This window comes from Rhinolophus sinicus, linkage group LG10, assembly GCF_036562045.2.
Source record: "Rhinolophus sinicus isolate RSC01 linkage group LG10, ASM3656204v1, whole genome shotgun sequence".
Taxonomy (NCBI): domain Eukaryota; kingdom Metazoa; phylum Chordata; class Mammalia; order Chiroptera; family Rhinolophidae; genus Rhinolophus; species Rhinolophus sinicus.
The window spans coordinates 86,488,368-86,513,546 of NC_133759.1; the positions used below are offsets into that span (position 1 = coordinate 86,488,368).

Genomic DNA, 25,179 nt, shown 5'->3' on the forward strand with positions numbered 1-25,179 from the left:
TGATGCCGACGAGCCCTGGCCAGACTCGTCAGAGTCATTTTCATTTCTACTCCAGACCATGGCAAGAGCTTCCTAATTGGTCTTTCTGCTTCCAGGCTTGCCACCTCCTTTTTTCTTTTCCTTTTTCTCTTCTTTTTTTTTTGAGAACTCTTTTAAGACCATAAACAAAGTATTCACATCCCTGCTTAGAACCACCTACTGGCTTCCGTCTCACTTAGAATGAAATCCAGGCGCTCTGCCCTGGACTACGTGGCTTTACATATGGGGCCCAGCCCACCTTCTCAGCCTCACCCTCTACGCTGTTTCCCAGCCCACTGGTCTCCACTTGCTGGTCTTTTTCCTATTCTTTGAACACACAAGGTTGTTCCTGGGCTAGGGCCTTCATATGAGATGTTATCTCCCTGTTTGACTCCTTTTGACAACTCAGGTCTCAATTCAAAAGCTTTCCCTCACCTCCCTATGGAAATAGCTCCACCCCACTACTCCCGAACCCTGTTTCATCTTCTTCCTGCTTTCATCACTGTCTGAAATTATCTCGCTCATCTGTACACCTGTGTATGCTTTCTCTCCTCCTTCCCCGCTAGAATGTAAGCTCCCTGACATCAGGTGAGAATATGTGTTTAATAAATCTTAGTTAAATAAGTGATTTTTGGTGTCCTGGTTAAGAGATGCAGGCCTGGATCAAAGCCCAGCTCTGTCACTTTTTCTTTGGTGACCACAAGATTATCATATTCCCCTGTTAGTTAGTCTCCTCATCTGTAAAAAGTGACTAATAGTATGTACCTCCTAGGGTTGTCAGGATTGAATTAGCTCACACTTTGGCTTCCTTTCTGGATAGAGTAACATGTCACAGAAATTAGCTGTGACTGTGGCTGTTGACAGTACATCGACAATCATTGCTGCTTCTCCTGTTCCTGCTTTTAAAAGACATGAGTGGAAGGGAAGCAAGATAGCATCACCATCCCAACCATAACTAACGTGGAGCACATACTATGGGCGAGACCCTGTTCTAAGGCTTCACAGTGTTACTGCATTTCATCCTCACAAGCACCCTAGAAGGTAAGATCGTATTTTATAGGTGAGTTAATTGAGGCACAGAGAGGTTAAATAACCTATTCAACATCACCCAGTTAGGCCATGGACATAGACTGAGAGTGGACGCTACTTGATTTCCTTCTGCGAGCTTGGTCCTGTCTGACTTCACTCACCAGCATGTTAGTTGGACAGAGGGAAGAAACAAAGCAAGAATGTTCTGGGCCGTGCTTACAGGGAACGCTGTACATTGAATGTCTGTGTAACACTGCCTTCCCAATTCATATGCTGAGACTTAACCCCCAATGTGATGGTATTTGGAGGTGGGGTCTTTGGGAGGAGATTAAGTCACTTGGGTGGAGCCCTCATGAATGGGATTAGTGCCCATATAAGAGACCCCAACGAACTCCCTCGCCTCTTCTGCCATGTGAGGGCACAGCAAGGAGATAGCTGTCTATGAACCAGGAAGTGGGTCTTCACTAGACAGAATGTGCCGGCACTTTGATCTTGGCTTTCCCAGCCTCCAGAACTGTGAGAAATAAATGTCTGTTGTTTAAGCTGCTCAGTCTGTGGTATTTGATTATAGCAGCCTGAATGGACTAAGACGGAGAACGTCAGGTTGGGCTCCACACTGCCTTGCCCATCCAAGGACTGAAGATAGGTACTGTCAAGGATGTGTGCGTGTGCAGGGAATGACATACGTCCACCCTGGAGCGAAGACACCCAGCGGGGCTCCCCACCAGCTCTCTCCCAATTATAGAAGCAAAACTACAACCTGGGAGGGAATCTGAAAAATAGGAAAGCTACCCCATTTCATGCCCTGACACCATCCCTTTAGCACAGACCTGCCACTGCCAGTCTGTCTCCACACCCTCACCTTCACATTGCTGCATTCACGGTGGGTTTGTGCCTCTGCGGCCTGCTTTAATATTTATTATAAGCACTTCCCCACTTGCTCTGTCTTTAACTCTGTGCATAAGCCGTTGGCGAGTTAAATCTCTAGGCCCCTCCTGGCACCCCTTTCCCTGCTCCCATTCTCCTGAGCATCTCACCTGTTGCTTTTATGCAGTTAAAACAAACTCTACTTATTTGGGATGCTCTCCCCTCAAGAGTGGCTTTTGAGTAGGAAACAGGCTCCTCAGCACCTTATAACCTCTAAAGCCAATTCCCATCCTCATGGTTCAGAGGAAAATGACATTTTCACATCATAGGAAAGTATCCGAGCATCATCACCACAAAACACACAGACAGGCATGGGGGGTTGCAGAGACTCAGTGGACAGATTTTTTATTGCCTCAGTCTTTTGGTTCCCCACTGCCCTCGGTGACAGCCAACAGAACTGTACTCTCGATGGGTCGGGGCTATGCTGGGAGCCCTGAGCTCATGATCGCTTTTCACCCCTGCCACCCAGAGGAAAGCATCAGCATGGCACGTTGCCCAGGCCGCCTGCGCAGGAGAACTTGGGATCCACACCCGGAACTGTCACCCTCAGGGCCTGCGCTCTCGATTATTTTTAAGTCTTCTGTTAGGGGCTACACTGTGTCCTCCTAAATTCACACAATGAAGTCCTAACCCCCAGTACCTCAGAATGTCACCATATTTGGAGATGGGGTAGTTACATGGAAATGGGTGGGCCCTAATCCAGTATGAGTGGTGTCCTTATAAGAAGGGGAGTTTTGTGCGCAGAGGAAGATGATGTGAAGACACAGGGAGAAAATGGGCATCAGCAAGACAAGGGGAGACACCTGAACCAGATCTTGTCTTCGCCGCCCTCAGAAGAAACCAACCCTGCTGATGCCTTGGTCTTAGACTTCCAGCCTCCAGAACTGTGAGATCGTAAGGTTTTGTTGTTTAAGCCTCCCAGTCTGTGAGACTTTGTTATAGTCACGCTAGTAAACGAATACACTGTCTTTTATCTGTCATTTCCCCTCTGCCTGCCTTTTTACCACCAATGATCAATGAAATCCCTACTCCATGCTGGGTACTATGCTAAGTGTTGGTTATTCAGTGGCTGGTAAGATAAATAAGGTCCCTGCTGTCATGGAGATTATATTCTAGTCAGGGAGACAGAGGAAGAAAAGCTAACATCTATAGAGAAGTGCTATAAAATAGGGTGATAAAAATAGGGTGTAGAAGGGGCAAACAGAAAAGTCCTCTCTGAGGAGGTGACATTTTCCCAGAGACCTAAAAAATAAGAACAGTTCAGATAAGTGGGGGCATGGTGGGAGAGCATTCAAGGCAGAGGAAAAGCCTGTGCAAAGGCCCTGGGGCAGGAAAGGCTGGGTGTGTTGGAGGTGAAGGAAAGAGGCCGGTGTGGCCAGACCGTGTGGAGATGAGGTTAAGAGGGGTAGGCACCAGATTCATGCAGGGCACTGGAAAGGAGTTCAGATGTAATTTCTCTATCATTCCCTAGTGGCCATTCATCACATCTGGCCAGTGTCTTCACTCAACTCTCAATACTCATACACTGAAAGGGAAAGGCATGATTCAGACCAGCCAGTTGTGGCTGCCATTAGCACCCTATTGTTTCAGGCGTAAGAATCTCAGATCGAAAACCCAACCCTGTCACCACTGCCAGAAGCAATGGAAAAATAAAAAAAAAGAGATGAGGGAGAGAATCATCCCTTCCACCCCCTACTGAGTATGCAGAGTGAGAGACATATGGAAATTAATATATGCAGCTCTGATAACATGGATCTCCTCGGCGTTTTGATTAAATGCCGACGGTTATTAAATACCCTCCTTCTCAGAGCTCATCTCCGAGAGCCAATGTTGCTTTTCATTTTGAACTCTGATGAACGGTCTCAATTCCTTTCGCACAGCTCGGCTCAACCATGGTCGACTAAAGGCTGGTGTTTGAGGAGGATGGAGAAAATCAATATGAAATGTCAGGCGAGAGGTCAGATTGAACTAGTTTTCCCGGCTGGCAGGAGCTGGGGGCCGCTGCTGCAGCAGCTGTACAAAGGGAGATGTGTGCCGAAGAAGGTCGGCACTTTGGACGAGTCAGAAAAATGAATTTCACTCACTTCTTAATTAGATTAGGGGACGGATGGCTGGCAATTCAGAGCACTGCTGGTGTTGGGATAGGGCGTGGGGAGGCAGGGCTGTGGCAGAGGCTTACAGGCGGCTAGCAGACTCCTGGGTCTCCCTAGGGACTGTCCCCCAAGGTTTGCTACTCTAGGGCTGTGTGGGAGCCAGGCTGGAGGCAGGAGTAGCCTCTGGGGTGGGGGTGGGGGGTCCCTGGGTGCGTGGCTTGGCCGGATCCTGCTTCTGTGGGCCCCATAACTCTTACCTGTTCTCTCCCCAGGTGACTTTTCAGTCTTTAGGTCACAGTCAGTTCTGACTGCCTTGGGTTGTAAAGTCCTTGCCACATCCCCTCACAGCAGCATGTGCCTCTTTCATACCGCTTATTACAGGTGCAATGTCCTGTTTGTGATTCTCTGATGAATGCCTCTTTCCTCCTTAGACAGTGTGATGGTGAATTTTACGCATCAACTTGACCAGGCCACGGTGTGCCCAGATATTTGGTTAAACCAATATTCCGGGTGTTCCTATGTGTTTCTGGAGAAATTTAACATTTAAACTGACAGACTGCATGTGGGTGGGCCTCATCCAATCAGTGGGAGGCCTGAATAGAACAAAAAGACTGACCCTCCCCAAATAAGAGGGAATACCTCTGACTTACTCCTTTGAGTTGACATCAATTTTTTTTTTCCTGCCTTCACATTCAAACGAATACACTGGCTCTTCCTGGGTCACGAGCCTGCTGGCCTTTGGACGAGCACTACACCATCGGTTTTCCTGGGTCTCAGGCCTTCAGACTCGGACTGGAATGATCCCATCGGATCTCCTGGGTCCCCCTGCAGATCTTGGGACTTGCTGGCCTCCATCATCACAGAAGCCAAATACTTATAGTACATCTCTCATATACACACGTATGAGCATATGAGCATGAGATACAGAGGGTGCCAAAAAAATGTGTACACATTTTAAGAAAGGAAAAAAATTGTGTTCACTGTAAGACTCAATATATACCGATAACAAAACGAGTCACATTTGACTTCTGCAATGACAAGAGGTGCTCAAAGTGGTTCCTATCAGCGTCCAGACACTTCTGATTACGGCGACCTACTGCTTGTGCAAAGATAACATCTCTTAAAATGTGTATATATTTCTTTGGCACCTCCGGTATATCTCCTATTGGTTCCGTTTCTCTGGAGAAGCCTCACTGATATACAGTGAGCTCTAAGAGGGAGGAAACCAAGTCTGATTTTGCTCACCGTTGTGGCCCCAGAGTCTGGTATAGTACCTGACATAGCGTATGTGCTCAGCAAATAGTACTAAATGAATAACTGGGTTTCATATATCTGGAAAAAGGGGTGGGGTGTCAAGAACCTCATTATAGCTGCAGGCCTAGAACAGGGGAAGTTCAGGAGGAATGCCTGTGATAACTGCTGCTGCCATTTACTGAGTCCTGTGCGCCCGGCAGAATGCTAGGCACTCACCACATGACGACACTGACTTCTCATGAACAACCAGCCCTATTAGGCTGTCTTCATTATTTCTAGTTTCCAAGGAGGATCTTGGGGCTTAGAGGGATTAAATCACTTGTCTGAGGTCACACAGGCACTGAGTGTCAGATTTCTGATTCCAAAGCATTGACTCTAAACCATTCTAGTTCTGGAAATTTCTAAGGTCTTGTCCTTTTTCCATCTTCAGTTGAGGGTTCATCAAGCCTCCCATTCAGCTTATTCCTCAATATCCTGAGCTCACATGGGTCTGTCTGACCCCAAAGCCCAAGCTGGTGTCTGTCACTCTGGCTGTTAGCACACAGGCCTTCTTACGCCATCTCTGGCATCCACTTTGGGTGGGTGGCCCTTCAAGCCTGGTTCTGCCTTTCACACAACAGAGAGGCCCTGCCTCCTTAGACAGCTCATGTCACGGCACACACAACATGTTCCAATCTGAACGCCGAGCCTTCACGCTCCTCCAGTATGGCTTCTTATTAGTCCCCATTCCACATGCCATTACATCAACCCCCAGGCACAAACTTACTTATTGAATAAATACTTACTGAGCACCTACTTATGTATCAGACCTTGGTAATACAATGTGAGCAAAATAGATTCAGTTCTTATCTTTAGAGGGTTTACACTGCAGAGGGGAAGGAAGGATACTGAGCAACTAATATCCATGTGTGATGGATGCCAATCTCTAATGCCACTCACATCACCCAGAGTTATCTTAAAAGAACATGTTCTTTTTCCTTTACCTTCCTTTCGATTTCCATAGCTACCATACTTATCTAGGTTATAAATTTCCATTGTACAAGTTTAAAGCAAAACCTTCTAATTCTCCTGTTTCTTCCCATGACCATTGTGTTAATCTTCCATAAAACAGGCATTATATAACTGTTCTCCAGCTAAATGATCTCAAATTGCCCTCCATATATTACAAACTGGGGCACATGGATGTCTCCTTGGAGGTCAGGGAGAAGGGGGATATGGGGTACATGAGATGGTACATGAAGCCAGAGGATACATGCTGCCTCTTTGGGGTATATAGATTTTGGGATGGGTAGAAATGTAATTTTTAAAGTAAACTTAGACATTTTATGGGAATAAAATACAAAATTCATGTGAAATTTCAAGATGGAAATATAAGACTTTAGAGAAAATCTTTTGTGGTCAGCACCTCCCCAGGGTCTCTGGCCTCTGCCAGGCGCACACTGTTTTGCCTTTGCTGACAGGCCCACCACCCAGAGCACCTCAGAGGGGTTGGACTGCCTCTGGGTAGCCTCCCTTCATGGCAGGAAGACTCACGTCTGGCCTGGGGAGTGCTGTACGTGGTGGAAAAGTTTAAGGACTGGCTACTATCGGAGCCAGACTCTGGGTATAGAATAGGTACTCAATAAATGAATGAATGAGGAAAGAAAATGAATGGATGAATACATGAAGGTGTAAACTTTTGACTTTGATCTTCAAGGACCAACCTGATGTGAACCATCATCCCTATTTGACCTCATTTCCTCAATAATATCCTTCCACTGAAGCCAGATAGTTCTTACTAAGGCTCTTCAAAGGTTCCAAGCACGTAACTCCCTAACTTTAGTCCATTCTGTGCGCACTGCCAGACACACCCTTCTCTCTCTCTGTTTCCCACCTCGTCAAATCTGACTTGTGCTCCAACACCACTCAGCCCCTGCCTTCCCTGTGAGGTCTGTCCCAAGAGCCCCGCCCTCCTCTCAACATCCCAATCCTTAATTGTCTACACCACGCATACAGGTATTGATGTACCCACTACCTGATACGTTGTTCCTGAAATGTTTCCCGGGGGCATCTTAGGTCAACAGCCAAATTTTAAAGTCCTGCGTATGGGTCTTACCTTTTCATGACACCCCTCACAGTTCTTAGGGGTAATAGACATATCACAGATACAAGAAAATCATGCTGAAGGACTGACAACGAATTGGAGTCTAGATCTGTGGTTCTCAGCTGGGAGCCATTTTTCCCCCAGGGGATATTTCACAAAGTCTGGAGACGTTTTTTGGTTGTCACACTTGCTTTTGCTACTCACATCTGGGGGACAGAGGCCAGGGGTGCTGCTAAACATCCTCCAAGGACAGCCTCCTCCCCCAAAGCACTGCGTGCCCCAAATTCAATGGAGCTGCTGTTAAGAAGTCCTGTGTACATCATAGTATCTTCCTAACTTGTTTTCCCGTCTCTTTATTCTCCCAGTCTGAACCCAACCTCCATCCTTCTGCCTTCAGTCTAAGCAACTTCTCTAAAAACTAATTCTGATCATATTATTTCCTTAGTAACAGTAGTGGCGGTTCATTGACTTTGAGAAAAAAATTCAAGTTCTTTGTCATGGCCTTTATGACCAGGCTCCTGCATTCCTCCTGAGCTTCAACTCTTTTCCTTCTCCACGTCGTTCTCCACATACCAGTCGTCTCAATCACTCTGCAACTCCAAAAACATTATGATCTTTTGTGCCGCCGGACCTTTGCACATGCTGATCATTCTGCCTTGGACACTTGTTGGCTTATAAGTAAGTACTGTTCAAAGGTCAATACCAGCATACACATCAGTAAATATTTATTAGGCATCTATCACGGACTAGGCACTATTTCAGGTGCTGGGGAAACAGCTGTGAACGAAACAAGTTAAGCCCATGGTCTCACAGAACTGATGGTCTAGACCCATGTTCTCCAACAGAACTTTCTGCAATGATAGAAATGTCTTAAATCTGCACTGTCTAATATGGGGGCTATTAGCTATTGAGTACTTGGAGTGCACGTGATCTGACCTGAAATCTGCGGGAAGTATAAAATACACGTCATGTTTTGAAGACTTAGTATAAAAAAAGTAAAACGTCGCATTAACAATGAATAGTTACCACACTGAGGTCCCATGACAAACCCATGAGGTTTAATGTTATTTTACATAGGAGAAAACTGAGGCTCAGAAAGGTTAAGGAAAGTTGGGCAAAGTCAGACAGCTAATAAGGCATGAAGCCTGGCTTTGCTCTCACTCTAAAGTCCACACAATCTACATAGCACGACACTGTCCATACCAGCTGCACCATGTGATACATCTCACAGCAAATAAGCAACCAAAAATGATTCAAGTGACCCTGATATGCACCCCTCTCCTAGCCACACACTGACACACACTCATCCTGTCACTCTTGTCACATAGGAACTGAAACTGAAAACTGGGTCTGTGAGAGACATGGTCTTCATTTCTGGAGGTCCACTGCCAACTGCAGTGGCCAAACAGGACTTCACAGAAGGCTCTGGCTGGACAAACACAGCTCTGGTCGCTCCTGAACAGCTTGCCAGCTGCACATGATGTAGTCCGACACTGGACATGGATGACCACTGCCTTCCAGGTACCTTTACCCTGGGGAAGCAGTTCTTACTCTAGAAAGCCTATCTGCTGGCTCCAGGTCCGGCCTATCTACCATAGCACTCACCGTTAGTGCCAACTGACACTTGCTTCACCCCCTGACATCGGTCTTAGCCTCTGGCCTCCAAGCACTCAGCCCCCACTCGTTTGGAGCTGCTCTGCTCCATCCACGTTCTGCAAACTCCAGTTTGACCCAAGGGTCTGTGAGTCTGGCTGACCTTTACCCCCACTCTTCTCTCTGAAGCTTTTCCTTGGTGCCCCCCAGAACCACTGGGACTTCTAGAGTGCTAGTTCCCAAAGCCACAACCTCTCCCAGAAGCCACTAACCCCTTCCCCCAGCTACTATTCCTTTTTTGTAATTGAGATATACACATAATTGATATAACATTATATTACGTTAGTCACCATCTCCAGCTGCCATTCTCGATTCCTTATATATTCTCAGCCTCCCGCACAGCCCAGCAGGTCCTGTAAGCTCCACTGCCAACATCTACCCAGAACCCACCCACTCCTGCCCATCTCCACACTACTGCCCTTGCCAGGCCACGCTCACCTCCTGTCTGGATAGCACAACGATCCCCTAACTGGTCTTCCCTATTACTCCTCTGGTGCCTTCTCCCCACTGCCACAAGAGTGATCTTAAAACATAATTCAGATCATGTCACAATGTTATGTGACAGGGCTCATGTCTTATTCATCTCTGTATTCCACAGCCTGAAGCAAATATTTGTGGAATTGAATGTGAGGTTTCATCTTTATTGAAATGCCCAACGTGGCGCTGACTCCCGAGTCACACCAACACTTGTAGTTTCTTTACTCCCACTGTGTCTAATGTGTGAAAGGAGATGAAAACCCTGCAGGCTCTCCCCTTCTCCTCCCGCATGTCAGGGGCCAGTGGCCCATCCACCCACCTCCGCTCTGGGCTGCTTACTACTCACATTTGGTGTGCCTGTCGCACAGGGCCGACGCCCTCATGTCACACAGCCGGATGGTCCCTTTGCTGCTGCTGTACACGAAGGTGTTGCAGTGATGGGGGTGGAACTCGGCTGCGGTGATCACCTCCGTGAGCTCCTCCATGTTGGCTGGCTTAATGTCGACGATATCTGACACAGACGAGTCAAGGAACGGGGGCAGAAACTTGTGGGTGATTAGTAATGGCACTGCCTCATTGTAGTATGACATGTTAGCATTTACCACACATGGAGGACCCTGGTAATAACTCTGTGAGCGAACAGGTACTTATTATTGGTCCAAGGCAGATGAGGCCCAGGTTACCAGTGATCAGAGGAAGCCTTGGAAATTGGGTCTCCCTGGCCTCTTTTCAGTATTGCATCCTCCATAACATGTAGCTGTCCCATTCACCATCAAAGTTACCTGCTCACGCAACTGTGCTAAAACGTGCCAAGTTGCAAAGACTTTCATTTCTCATTTTACCACAGTGGTGAACAAACTAGTCCCATTCCAACGAAATAATTCAGCTTATTTGAATCTTTACCCAGATTTTTGGGCTGATAAATGATACCGACAATAGATTGTAAATCCTCTTCCAAGAAATTCCCGAGCTCTTCTTTAATAATAATAATGATAACAATAATAATAATAGGATGATGACGACGACGATGACGATGATGATGATGATAGCTGTTACAATCGGCTGAGCACTGACTACAGGTTAATTACGGTGCAGAGCACATCAGGTACTTTATCTCACTTAATCCTTATAACAGCTCTATAATCAGAACTTATTCCCATTTTTCAGTGGTGCAAACAGAGGCTCAGAATAAGTCAAGTAACTTGCCCCAAGTCATAAGGCTAAAGAATGACAGCGCTAGGATTTTATCCTGGGCTCAAAATTTGTGCTCTGTGGTCATTATGCAAAATTTCTCCTACTCAAGATAAGCAGGAGCTCGTCTCCATAGGTTGTGATTTGCTTTAGAGCAGGGGTGTCCAAACTTTTTTCAACGTTTTTCACCAAGGGCCATCTGCGGTAAAATACACAAACAGCCGGGCCACTCACTCGAGGTGAAGTACGTATTGCCTCACCTGGTTTATTTAAGTAAACTAAATATATTTTTGGAATTTGCTGCGGGCCAATTAACACTGGATTGTGGGACGCAGGTGGCCCGCGGGCCGCAGTTTGGACACCCCTGCTTTAGAGCACGTATGGAAGTCTCGGAAAGAACATCCAGTTGTCTGCCGAGACAGTTTTAGCCACCTATGGACTATACCCTGAGTTTTATCATCTGTTTTTATTTTTCTCAGTATTTTCCTTTCTGATCAAGAATTATTATACCTCTATTTTTAAACATCACATCCTTGTACACTGAAATGAAACATTTGGTCTTTCATTTATGAAGGTGACTTAAGGGAAGCAAACACCTTCAGTCGAGTGTCTGGTATGTATCAGGGCATGGGTTTGGGCTGATCCCTTCATACCCCGACCAAGAGCTCAGAGGACCTGGATGCAGGTTGGGAGGCACCTGGCTGGGGCAGAGATGCTGTCTGAGGACCCAGCAACTTCTGGCAAAGGATACAGGCCTTGTGATGTGCATGCTGTTATGTCGGAAAGTTGACCAAACTGATCCACTTTTTTTAGACTTCACCACTTTTCAGCCACCTTTGTGATTTTTGCCCCACCTGTATATCTATCATCAGATAGTATTTTTTACGTCACATGTTTTTTCTTCAGATCAACTTAAATCGACTCACTTTTTCTAAGCCTTGTCTAACTCAAATCGACTCACTTTTTCTTTACTTAGCAGTAATCCACTATTCATAAAATCATGGGTGAAATGAGCTAGCTACATTTCAATAATATATATGAAAATAAATGCAGAACAATGAAAATAAAATCGTGTATGGGTGTGCCAGGAGTTTATGTACCTCGTTTTGGAAAACACTGCATTGAATCAATAAGCAGGAACTTTACAGAGACTATCCGATTAGACTGGGATGGGTGAAAGTCTTCTCTACTTCTCCTGAAGTCAGTAGAACAGTCCCCCCTTAGAGTTTAGATGAGACACGAGTAAATGCACTGGTATTTTTAGTGACACCAACACTACCAAAGTGTCATCTATTACAAAACATCACCTATGCTCTTGCTACAACTATCCCAGCATGGAATTTGAAGGCTTTGTATTTGGCTTTGCCGCTTTCCCCTTGAATGATCTCTTCTAAATCCTGTTGGGTTCTTTCTAAAATTAGCCTGAGACTGAACTAACATTGCATTTTACTACAGTTTCCCCCACGAAACCCAGATGCAAATATTACTTAGGTCGCCAGAGCATGAGGGTCCCCTGGATTCACAAAATACTACCTTTCAACTCAACTGCTGCCAGAGTTATAAATATTAATGCAGTTAGCACCACACGCTGGGGAGCGAGAGCCTGGGCCCCCCAGAAGGAGGCCCTAGGCTGCAGCTGGGATGTTCTTGCTAACCCCGGACCCATGCCCTGGGCTTGTGGACATGACATGGGGTGGAGTCAGCAGAGGTCAGTGATCAGCTGTTGTCAGATTTCATCACCCTCCAGAAAGAGCCTCCATACCCCACTGTGCCAGTGAGCAAGTTTCTCTTTTCCCAAAATAGGGAAAGAAAATCTGGTGTCAGCTGTCTCAACCTCTACCAGCATAGCTCTACAAACAAGATTAACTGGAAGGGAGCTTTGCTGTGTGGGAGGAAAGGTGCCACATCTACGGTTATTTTTTTCTTACCTAAAAATAAAGTCCCAGAGTCAGAATGTGTGAAGACGAAGTGTTGAGACATATCTGTGAAACCTGCAACATCTATCACCCTCAGGAACAGCATCACTGGGAGGTGCCCACTGAATCTGCTTAGGGCTGCTGCCTCCGGAGCCGTCTTCCCTCCCATCCATCCTGGACCTCTGTGTCTGCCCATCATCCCTCCTCCTCAAACATCGCTCTTTGGCCTAGAGTACTTGTTTGGGTCTGACTCTCTGGCTTAGGAGATAAACTGACTCTACTCCTCTTTTTAATAACCATGATGATAAGGACGAGGAGAATAATAACTGGCAGTTAATGTTTATCAAGTGTGTTGTACTGTCTTATTTGACCTTCATCTCAGCCTATGAGGTCAGTATTAACTGGCCCATTTTCCAGCAGAGGAAATAGTGATTGAGTTAAATTACTTAAGGTCATATGACCCGTAGATGGCAGAGCTGGGATTTGAACACAAGTTTGTCCAACTCCAGAGCCTGTGTCCCTGACCACACGCCACTCTCCTCCCTGAGGAGTGGCTTTCACAGAGCCAGCCCTTCTGAGTGTGGTAATTCTGGCTCCCTTGGTACTCCCCCTGGCTAATCATAGAGGGAGCTCCATGTCTTCTGCTTTGGGCCTGTGCTTTCTTAATTCACCATCCACTTTGGGGACCACTGATTTTAGAATCACAACTGGGACATAGCATCTGACCTAGGATTTTGTGTCCTATGATGTGACAATTTTTTTTTTTTTGAACTTGAAGTTGGGACAGAAACATGATAAGGGATTTCTTGAATTGTTACCTGATGGAGAATTTGCTGAGTTCTAGAAACTTTGGGGAGGAGTCTAATTATCAAAAATTCAATGGCTTACGGCGATGATGAGAGAGCATATTTCACATCTGCATCATCTAGAAGCCCAGGCCTTTTGCCTTAACTGTTATAAAGGGAGTCACACGTGTTTAGTCCATATGGTTTTGCCCTTCATGGTGGGGAGGAAGGAGAAAGAAGATGAGCAATGCGCAGCTCCCTGTATTATCTTGAAAATGGAATGATGCATTTTGACAGTCAATTTTCTCTTCCCTATCCTTTAGAGCTCTCTATCCAAATTATTTCCCTGTTGTTCCAAAAGAACTAAATGGCAAAAGCAAAACAGCACTGGATTCACAGATAATATACAAGGCAGACAGCCAACAGATTGCTATTAAATTAACCCTGGGGCTTGACAGATCTGTTCTTCTTGACCCCAACTGCTTATGGCATTCCTTATTAATGCTGAGCCCAGGCAAATTACCTCTGCTGACAAAAGGGGTTAATCTGTCTCTCTGCCAGGACTCTAGAGGTACCTCTGAGGACAGGAGGGGGCACCGCCAGCATGGCAGCTGAGCTCCATGCTTGGAAGGCAGAAGGCGGGAAGGTGAGGGCACCGCTGTGCCAGGCAGTAGCCTAAGGCATCATTTAAAATAATAATTGAAGACACTGGGAGGTCACCCCATAAGGGACTGGCTTCAAACAAATAAGAACCCAGAGCCATAAATTACATCAGCCGTGGGGTGAGGGAATGGAGAGGGTTATGGCAGGATGCTAAGGGGTAGCATGGGGGCCACACAAAAGTCATTTCCTTAATCCCAAATTTAGAAAAAGCTTTCTATGCAGAAGTCTGCATTTGCAATGAAACATTATAAAAGGCTGACATCTATCTATGTATGTATCTATCTACTGAAATAGGGAAATGATATGTAAATTTTATGTATCTCATTAAATTGTTCATGCAATGACATTTCAGGGCTGTTAAAAACATAGTATGAAAAATTCTACCTACCATATGATCACGAAGTCATTTAAAACTTGTATTTTGAAAATAATGAGCAAATTGGTAAGGTACCAAATGTCAGTGATAGTTCTATTCAGGTGGGTCTATGCATTTCTTTTCTTTTATAATAAATTATCAGTTACTATTTCCACATTTTCTGTTAATGAGGTTATAATATTTTAGGATGAAAAAAGATATTTGCTATATCTATCTATCTATCTATCTACCTATCCATCTATAATTTTAGGTGAGGAAAGTTAGATACAAAATTGACATAATCTGACCATACCCACATAAAAACATGAGTGGATATGTGAAAGAGGGGCAGGGGACGGACAGACAGGAAAGAAATGTAGTTATATCTTATAGGGGAATTAGAGTCTAAGGCAGGCATGTAAGTTACCCTTTAGTAACTCTAGCTTAGTTTCGTTCATTCAGTCATTCATTCCTTCACATATTGCACACATGTTCATAATGAATCTGCCAGTATTCTTCTGGGTACACGGGACACAGCCATTACCAAACCAGACCAACCCCACGCTGCTACATGTAGCCTATATTCTAGTACGTGACATTGTCACCGAACAAGGCAAATAAATATCATATATAGTATATTAGACAGTAATAACTGCTAAGCAGAAAAATAAAGCAGGGAAGAGAGAAAGTGTATACAGGCATGTGTGTGGACTGAGAGCAAGTGTGTGTATCTGTGTGTGTGTGTGTGTGCTTCCTAGATTGAAAAGGAGAAGGCTTCCTGGATACATCAAGACTTAAATTTTTCCCTTTTCTTTTACTTTCTTATTTATTCATTTTTCTGAGCCCTTCTAGTTGAGTTAGGTAGCATTAAATTAAAATTGTGATATAAATCACCTATATATACTCCAAAACTAGGTGATGAGATTATAGGCCATTTTCTAATCTTTACAATGAATACATATTATTAAAGAAAATAATAAACATTAAAAAAAACCACCTACTTTCTTTGGCTTAGAATCATCCATGAGAGAGTTGGAGACCAAAATCCTCATCTCTACAGATAATATTGTGATAAAGATTGTGATTATAACAAAATGGAGTCAGGAAATTCGGATTCAGTTTTAATTTCAAATCTATTTTGCTCAGAGAACTTGGGAAAGTCATTTTATCTCTCTGGGTTTCAATTTATTTGCCTTTGAATGGGTATAATTTATTCTGTCAGCCTTTGAGAATTTTGATTACCAAAGATAATGGAGAAAAAGTTATTTATTAAATGGTTTTATGGCAGACTGAATAATCCCATCTTCCAAAGAAAGCATATATTTTCCCAAGGACCATTCTTATATATATTAGTTTCGTGGGCTTTTCAAGGAGACTGTTCTTATATGCTTCTATATTTATCACTGCTACTTTCGCTGATACAAGGTTTTTTGTTCTCCCCTCCCCTCCCCTCCCCTCCCCTCCCCTCCCCTGCTCTCCCCTGCCCTCCCCTGCCCTCCCCTCCTCTTTTGCTTAAGCCAACCAAAGATAGGAGACAGAAGCAGGAAGCTTTTCTGCAGGTCATGCTGGAGAGTAGAATCTAAGTTTACCCGGGTAAGATCCCCAAGTCCAAAAGCGGTTGAGGCTTTTCATATTGAACCTAAAATCGGCCATCACTGAAGGTGGGGAATAACCTTATCTTGGCCTGGACTATCACACTTGATTTCCTTGTAGGGGACATCAATTGCTTTAAGGTGTTTTTTTTCTTCCTTTCTAAAATCTGAATTTCATCTTGGATATTAAGCAATGATTACAAAGCATCCAGATCTGGATAGCTAAATGGACAGGTTGCTTGATGACAAGATCCTGGAAATCTCCAGAGGACTCCAAGGGACATTCCTCTCTTAAGAGTATAAAAAAAGCCAATGCACAAATATTCACGGAGGGTTTGCCAATTGTTAGGCTCAGTATGCAGAGACTGACAAAGAGACATATGGTGCCAGACTAGTTACTGCTTTGAAGTATGTATCGAGCTGCAAAAGACACTGGGCTGAAATAGCCTTTATGATGGGGGTCGGGGAGAGGGAGGACGGCACTTGAAAGCCCTAGAACCACAGACTCTTTCCTATTCAGGCAACACAGAGCTTGAAATTCCACCAATGTTGTGCATCCACAGCACCTTGAACGTACCTCTGTGAGAACACTTAATACATGTTATTATAATTATCCGAGTAATTTGACACAGCGTGATAGAGTAGATTTGACTGGAGTATGGAGTAAGAGAGACCTACATTTTAATCCCAAATCCTGTGACCAGTTTCATAACCTCAAATGTCTCTGAACTAGTTAACTCGTCTACAAACAGAGGAAGACAACTACAGGAAATAATGTAACATAACATTCAAAAAACTGTTAGACTCATCTTCCCTAGAATGGTGACGTGTCTGTCTCCCTCTGTCCAAATACTCACTCTGATGGTTTGGTGATGGGTTAACTTGGTGAGGCCCAAGTACAATCCTTAGAATTCCTTTCTAGGATGTTTCTGGTTATGGCGGGCTAATAAGGTATATTCTCCCAAGAGAGTTGGAAGACAGAGGGAAAAAAGCAGCTATTTTGCTGCATACACACACCTTCTCCCAGTTATTCAAACACTATCTAGGGGCTGCTGGAAAGGATTCTGAGATGTGATTAAAGTTCCTAACCTAATCAGTTGACTTTAAGTTAATCAAAAGGGAGACTATCATGGGTGGGTCTGAATTAGTCAGTTAGAAGATATTTACAAGAAGGCTTAGTCAGGCTTTCTTCCTTGAGGAAGAGACTCCAGATGGCTGCTGGATATAAAATTGCTCTCGCTTCCCCCTAAATCTTCCTTCATCGTGGCCACAGATGGACAAGCTTCAGCTCATGTCCGTGGTTTTACAGCCTCTTTGTGGTTTTCCATTCCTGTCTCTGTCTCTGTCTCTGTCTCTCTCTCTCCCCCTCCCTCCCCTAATAGCTTTGCTTCTCTGATATACCCACCTTCAAGATTACAAGGGACATATTGTCAGGAGTGGAGTTTTATTTATCTTGGCATCTCCAGTGCAATTAGTAAGTGCTCAATAAATGTTTATGGATTCTACTGTAATTCCTTGGGACTGAGCCGCCTTCTGTAGGTGTAGTTTTTTAAAATGTAGAGAATCCACAGTAGGTCAATAGGCCAAGATGCCAGGCCGGTATAGTGAACTATTTAGCCTATCGTTTTCTTAGAAGAGAACGGGATCCAAGCAACAAGGTAAGAAGAACAGCGGCCTGGGGAAATGCTCCAAATAATAACTACCATTTATCGAGCTTCTCTCTGTGCCAGGCACGCTAAGTATTTTACATGATTGTTTCATTTAATCCTCACAGCTTTATAGAATAGATGGTATTATTATCTCCATTAACTGATGAGAAAATTGAGGGTCAGAGAAATGTTAAGCAACTTGTCACACAGATTTTAGGAGATGAAACTGGACTCAAATCCAGAGTCTCCATTTCCAATTACTAAGCTACATCCTCTGAGGAAACCCAAGAAACCCAGAAGAAATCTTCATAGTTGCATTCTTGCCCTCTTCCCTGACAACATGAGGTCTTAAGGGCTCGCCCTGTGAGGAGAGAAATCCACAGCCTCATAAAGCTCTAGGTCTGGCCTCAGATACAGAGTGTCTGCAGCCACACAAGCAGGGCACCAGGCCTGGGAAAACCCACCCAGGCTGCATTTAACACGGGAAGGAGGGGCTGCCCTGGCACACACAGGCCAATGTGCTAGATACGTCAAGGGAAGAAATGCTCTCCTTTTACACTAAATGCCAGTCTGAGATTGGCATGTACAGTGGGTATGTACATTTGTGGATGAAAGCCACAGCAACAACAAGGGAGGTCCACACAACTTCTCTCCAAGCCTGTTTGGAGTAAAAAGAAGGCTGCTCACTGTCCCTGGTACTAAAGAGCACCTGAGCTGGAAGCTACGAAATGAGGTTGGATGGCCCCCGATCAGGATATCAACTCGAAAAGGGCCTCAGCTCAATGGACAAATGAAGCTGATGCAGAGGTCTGCTAAGACCAAGGGTCAAAAGTGAAGTGCCCCTGCAATCCAGTTGGCTTCTCCTAGAGAAGTGCTCGCTCTCATGCCTGGCAGACTGGACTTTTGCAAGGTGTGGCTTCTGCTGACCTTTTCTAGCCTTGCTACACCATGTTCTATCTCCTCTCTGGGCTCCAGTCACAGTGGCCATCTTAGAGTTCCTCTAGAGTTCCAACTAGAGTTCCAACATGCCAAGCTGTCTCCCGCCACAGGACCTTTGTACGTGCTTGACCAATCTCTCCACACCTCTTTGCCAAGTTAGTTTATATTCTCCCTCTTTCAGATCTCAACTCAATAATCAATTCCTCACAAAGCCCTCTTTTGATTCCCTAGTTTGTATCAGGTTTTTAAAAAGTGCATTCACAAAGTCATAGTCCCTTTCCTCACAGGACATATTTCAGTTTGTAATTATGTACTCATTAGTGTGATGATTTGACGCAAGTCATTCTAAAAGCAGACAACTTGTTGTTTTTCACTTTTGTGTCCCTATGGCCTAGTGCAGTCTGGCACAAATTAGGTGCTCAGTATACAGTTGCTGAGGGCCGTATCTCTACTTTTATTTGACACGGGTCTATTTAAAGGTCCCACACTGGACTAGGTAAAAGCCCAAGTCAACTCATTCTTAGTCCTGAGGAGAGAGCTCAAAGCATCCTAGACATAGTTTTCCTAAGGAAGCAACATCTTTCTATCGCAACTTTCCTTTATTCGAAAGTTATGGCTGCCTCTTGCCCTAGAAAGCCACTTACCTAGAAATGAGCTATTATTGTCCTGATATCGTTAACCCAGTAAGGCCAAAGTTTAACAACTTTAAAGTGCTTCAGCAGCCAGGGTCAGGCTGGCTATGCAGGGAAGGGAGAGAATACAAGACCAGGTGGCCCGTAGCTAGGAATGACTCACTCTGATGTGGTGCTGAAAACAGGCCCCAGACCTCAGAGATCCTGCAAATACCTGGTAATCAGAGTATAATGAGCACCCAAGTCCAGAACCAAAGGAAGAATTTAGAATTGAGATGATGACCCAGATAATGAATTCAACAGGACAGAATCCACTGTTCTCACATTCCACTTTTCCAGTTTCCCTGTCGTTTTAATAATTGGTCCCTGTTCATTGATCATTTACTTAGCAAGGTACTGCCCTAAGAGCGCGCGTATGTGTATAAACACCTTTAAAAACATTCTCACAATCCTCTTTGATAGAGTTCCTTTCCCCAGATCACGAAATAAAGGTTTGGATAAGAAACATGTTAAAGCTTGCATAGCCAGCATGTAGAGAGCTGGGTGAGAACGTTAGGCTTGTTAGGCGCAAAGCCTGTGTTCTCAACCACAATGCCAATGTCACACCAAATACTAGTCACTGGAAGTTATGACTTTTTAAAAAAAACCTGTATCTCGCAAACCATTTGTCTTAGTATTAGCAGTTACTTAACACTTTTCTTTACATATGCATACTTTGTAATTTAAATGAATTTTTCAGTACCCATGAAATCACAGGACTGATACGATAGTTGTGTTTTCTAATATCCATGATCATTAAATACGTAACTATGAAAACAAGAAATGTCCAGGTAGTGCTTAGAAGCACCTTGCCTACCACCTCAGTGGTACTTATACCAAATTTGGGAATCCCACATTACTCTCTTCTGAACCATGAGGCACTGTAGAAATAGTGCTAAACAACAGAGGATTTAATAAGTCCTGCCTTGTGGTTGGTGTTTTTCTGAGGCGGTTTTGAAAGATGGCCGCTTCCTACCCCAGAGGTGGCTGCACTTCAGTGATGATAAGTAAAAGGGTCCCAGTTTATATAGTCTGCTCAGTGCTTAGGGCAGTCTGGTTGAAAATAACTATATAGATATCAGTTATCATCATCCTCATGATGACAATGATTATTTTACATATGGCTGCTTTAAGGGTGAATGGCACGGTCTCATTTGTATGCCAGCATCTGGCAGGCTGTCACACATCTGCAGAATATAACCTAAATTGTGCTATTAATATTTCCCCTTTGCATTCTCCCCAAGGCATCTGTCTCCCAAAATGCCTAAAGAAACTTCCCTCCCTCTTGAAGGCCTAGAGGCAAAATTCAGAAAACATGTCACCTAGATTGGGGACAGCAGCAGCTCTGAGTGACAGCAGCTGAGCCTGAGCCGATTTCTGGCTCTCAGAATAAAGGGAGAAAGGGAACCACCACCCACACTCATTCTATTAGTAGCTGCACTTCCAGGCCAAATCTGTAGGCAGATTCTCGCCGGCTGAGACAGCGTGTCGAGTCTGCTCTGTGAGCAATACAACACGCCAGCCATGGTCCTGATGGTCAGTTCTGTGTCTCCATAATCGCCTCCATCTGCTTAAAGCTGCCTTCCCTGAAAAGCCTTGGGGAACTACTGAGCACTCCTGTGTGGTAGAGACTAGAGAGTTATACACCAAAACCAGGTTTTTAAAAATTATGCACACACAGCTATACTACATTTCCCAGCCTGACTTGCAGTTAGAGGTGGCCATATGACTGAATTCTAGCCAATGAAATACATGCTCTTTTAGAGTCTGGCTCATAGGAATCTCCCATAGTGGTCTACCACGATCTTTCCCTTTTACTGTCCCGAGGCAAATAAACATGGTGACATTTAGAAGGAACCTGAATCTCTGAGTCACGGATTGGAGGAAGCTGTCTGTTGATGGAGATCATCAACATTGGACTTTACAAAGGAAATTATCTTGTGTGTGTTTGAGCCATTATGGGGTTTATTTTACATTAGAACACTCAGAGTTTTACTGTAACTAATATACTCTTAAAGTAAAATTTCCAGGTTAGATTTTTACAATTATCTACTGGATTATCTCCACTTTGATGACCTAGTACTTTAAACTTGACATATTCAACCCAAACAGTACTTTCTATGTCAGAATGTTCTAGGTACTGGGATATAGGAAAGGATCATACAAAGTCCTTCTTCTCATAGAATTTACATCCAAATATGGGGAAACCCCAAATACTCAAGTAAAAAAACCCCTTCAAATGAAGATAACAGGGATAGAGGGCTATTGGGTTGTGCTTGGGAGTTAATGGGAGGAAGTGCCTCTGAGGAGGGGACCTGAAATGGAAGTGTGAATGATGACATGTACTTAGTTATGTGACCTCTGGGGGCAGAACATTCCAGAAAGAGTGTACAGCAAATGCAAAGAATGGAAGTAACAAGGTTTATACAGGAACAGAAAAGAGGTTAGTTGGCTGAAGCAGAGGGAATTAGGGCTGAGTGGTATGACAGGATATCATAGAGGGTGGCAGGGTCCAGATTGTGTGGAATTTTATAGTCCAAGGTAAAGAACTTGGATATTATTCTATGTTCAACGAGAAGCTACTAGTGTTTTAAGCAGGGGAGAGATGATACCTGAATTACATGTTGAAAGGTCCGCTCTGACTGTTATGGGAACAGCTATTGGGTAACAGAGCAAGAAAGAATGGAGGCTGAGAGATTATTGCAGTCACACAGGTGAGAGAACAGTGGCCTATATTAGCATGGGTTGGTAGGAGTAGATATGGAGAGAAATGAGTTGATTTGAGATATATTTTAGAGGAAGCAAAGGCGGGGCCCATGGGTAGATTAGGTTGGGGTGGGAAGGCTGGGAGAAAAGAATATTGACTTCTACATCAGTTGGCCATCTGTTCGGGTGGTGAAACCATTTACTGAGAGTGGGATTTCAAGTGAAGAGTCAGGTTTGTGGCGAGATGGATCACATGAAAGGTACTGAATAAGTGACTGATGTGTATTAAATAGCGGGTCAATACAGTACAGTGAAAACACTGGCTCAGACATTCAGCAATTCCTTGACTTCTCTAAATTTTAGCTGAACAGGAGATAATATTGACATTATGGGGTTGTTACATCAAATATACCCTTGTTGGGTAGAGACTGAAAAGAAGAGTTAGGGAAACTTGAGGATTGCGAATAAAGTTTGGTTTCTTGATCTGGATGCTGGTTACACAGGTGTGCTCTGACCGAAAATTCATCAAGCTGTAATTTATGATAATGTAGTTCTCAAAGTGAAATTCTATGTGGAAAGTTTCCAGTGCAGTGCTTAGAACTCAATAAGTGGCAGCCATTATTATTTTCACTATTGCGATACAATAAAAACCATGTCATGTGTACCTGTGGTCCATTCCACCCATATAGGCCATTGAAGAATCCTGTAACAAGAGGAAGGAACCCTTAACAGAACTCTAGGGTCTTATCTTATAGTTGATAAAGCCACAGCTAGTTTTAATTCATGACACATAAACACCTCTGCATGAAGGAACTGATTCAGAGTTCCAATCCAGAGCCAGCCTTGGAACACCACTTGTAATTCAACACTTCCCTAACTTTGTTAGGAGGAGAGTATAACAGATGGCACTGTAATTTAAAAGGAACCTGTTCTCCACAAGTGCTAGGTGTTTAGTTATGACCGCTCCCTTCGTTCCACTTTCCCCCAAGCCTGCTCTTACCTGAACACACCTAAGGCAAGCCAACTGGTCACTGGCCTCAAGGAAAGGATACTAAAACTTTGATTGGTTATTTCAAAGTTCCACAGGTTAATCCTCAGGTCATCAGCTGACATGTAGGTTTCATAGTCGCTGTTGACAGATATGGAGTTGATGTGATAGGTGTGTGCGTTGGCAAATACTCTTCGCGGGGTGGCCTCCACCATCAGGTCCATAGGTCTCAGGACGGGCACCTGGGATATAAAAGAAACAAATCCTTTTAGAGCCAAAGCTCTTCACTAGGAAAAGAGTGTTTCTGTTTGTGTCCTTTATTTTCACACACAAAATCATAACCACATCAAAGCAGCGCTAAGGTAGAGGAGACTGATAAATCACATGTTCCTACTCCCTTCCGTTCCTTCTAGTTTTACTCCTTTCTCAAAAAATGTCACTATCACGTAGCCTTGATGGGTAATTTCATCCTTTATAGATTCTAAGTTTTTTTCCCCAAGAACCTCTAGGTGGCTTCATCTCAGGGGAACGTAGCCTCCTAAACTTCCAGAGCTGTTGTTCTAGACTGTTTGTTTTTAAACATGTAAAGTCTTTCCATAAGGAAGTTATGGAAGCATTTTAGAAATGCCTAGTTCAACTTAGATTTAAATTTATCCTTCATGGCTTTGGAAGTCTAGAACCCATCCTGGCTTTGTCCTCAATCCTTAATGGCATTTGGGATAACATATAATCACCCAAGATTCTAATAGCCAAATCCAGCCATTAATATATAGGGCACCCATCAACATCCTGTTTTACCTGGGGAAATCTTGGTTTATACCTGTTGTCTTGGTGTACCAACCAGGTCGTGTCCACTTGCACATCAAAACTGTCTTAGTTTGGACAATAAATTACATGGTAGTCTTACTGATGTATACGTGTATTCAGTAAGTGTTGAATGAGTGAGTAAGAATATGTGAGTGAAATGTTTTGTTCCCCACAGGTCAGAGAATCAGGCAGTGAAACAGTCTCCCCCCCATGAAACTCTTTCTGGCAAATGTGAACAAAGACCCATCACTCTTCTGACTCCCACTTTGAATTCAAGGGCACTTCTGACTACACCTGGCTGAACTGGCTCCTGAGAAAGTGAGTGAGAACACTAATGCCTGAGAGGGGACAGACCAAAAACAAAACAACAAACAGAAAACAGAGATGTGGTCCTTTAACCGAAACAAGAACATAAAAGACCAAATGCTGTTTTCCTTTCAAGGAAGGCATCTCACGCAACTGAGCCCTGACTAATTTGCTACCAGGGGGTTAAGACTTCCACGTCTGGATCTGTTTCAACCCAGGGGGTGAGGGGCAGAACGCAAAAACAGAGGTTAAATTTTGTTAAGTGTGGTCACCTCAACGATATAACCTTTCACAAAACAGAATTCTTCTAGCTCAGTCTTAAAGAAGTTTAATTCACTTTTGAGGGAAGTTTTTAGATTAAATGAACAATTCAGAGGAAGCATAGAGCCCTATACAGACGTGGTGCTGGATGCCCTGGAAACCAGAGCTGGCTTGACAGACGGAGGAAGAGCCAGGGGTCCTCTGAGTACCCGGAGAGGGAGGGGAGGGAAAGCCTCTGTGAGCCCTACACCCCATTATGGGTAATAGTTCTACAGCACAAGCCCAGGGATGGCAAGAACTTGGAAACCTGGGTTCTGATCATAGATTCATCACCTACTGACAGGCTGTGTGACCATGGGCAATTAACCTGCCCCTTCTGGGCTCTGGTTACACTATCTGAAAAGACAATGACAATACCCACTGTGACCTAATTATCATAAATTATAACTCATTTCATGATATAATTCATAACTCATTCAAATCATGAATTATAATCACTCTCCAGTACACCCTTCTCCTCACCCTTTTAGCAACACTTACTGAAGTCTATATAAGGTCCTAGGCAGTTCAACTGGTGAGCAAAACCAGACGCAGTTCCTGCCTTCATATAGCTCATCTACACTGAGGAGGTAGATATGAAATCACTTCCTAATAAAATGCAGTTAAGTGCCCAAAAGGAGAGGGTAGACAGCTAGGAGGATCCGACATGGTCAGGGTGGTCTGCAGAGGTTTTACTGAAGAAGTATGAATTGAATGACTGTGAAGGATGAGAAGGGGTTCATTAGGCCAGGAGGGGATGAAAGAATGGTCCAGTCA

General features: G+C 44.2%; 1 protein-coding gene across 6 annotated transcripts in view; it reads right to left on the reverse strand.

Moving 5' to 3' along the window:
- PPP2R2B (protein phosphatase 2 regulatory subunit Bbeta) overlaps positions 1-25,179 on the reverse strand; it is a 391,849-nt gene that overhangs the window by 34,853 nt on the left and 331,817 nt on the right. For all 6 annotated transcript variants that reach the window (XM_074313727.1, XM_019739121.2, XM_019739122.2 and 3 more), the window contains 2 exons: positions 23,054-23,231; positions 9,881-10,045 (listed from right to left, as the gene is read on the reverse strand). In XM_074313727.1, coding sequence (XP_074169828.1) covers positions 9,881-10,045; positions 23,054-23,231 — 343 coding nt within the window. The remainder of the gene's footprint in view (positions 1-9,880; positions 10,046-23,053; positions 23,232-25,179) is intronic.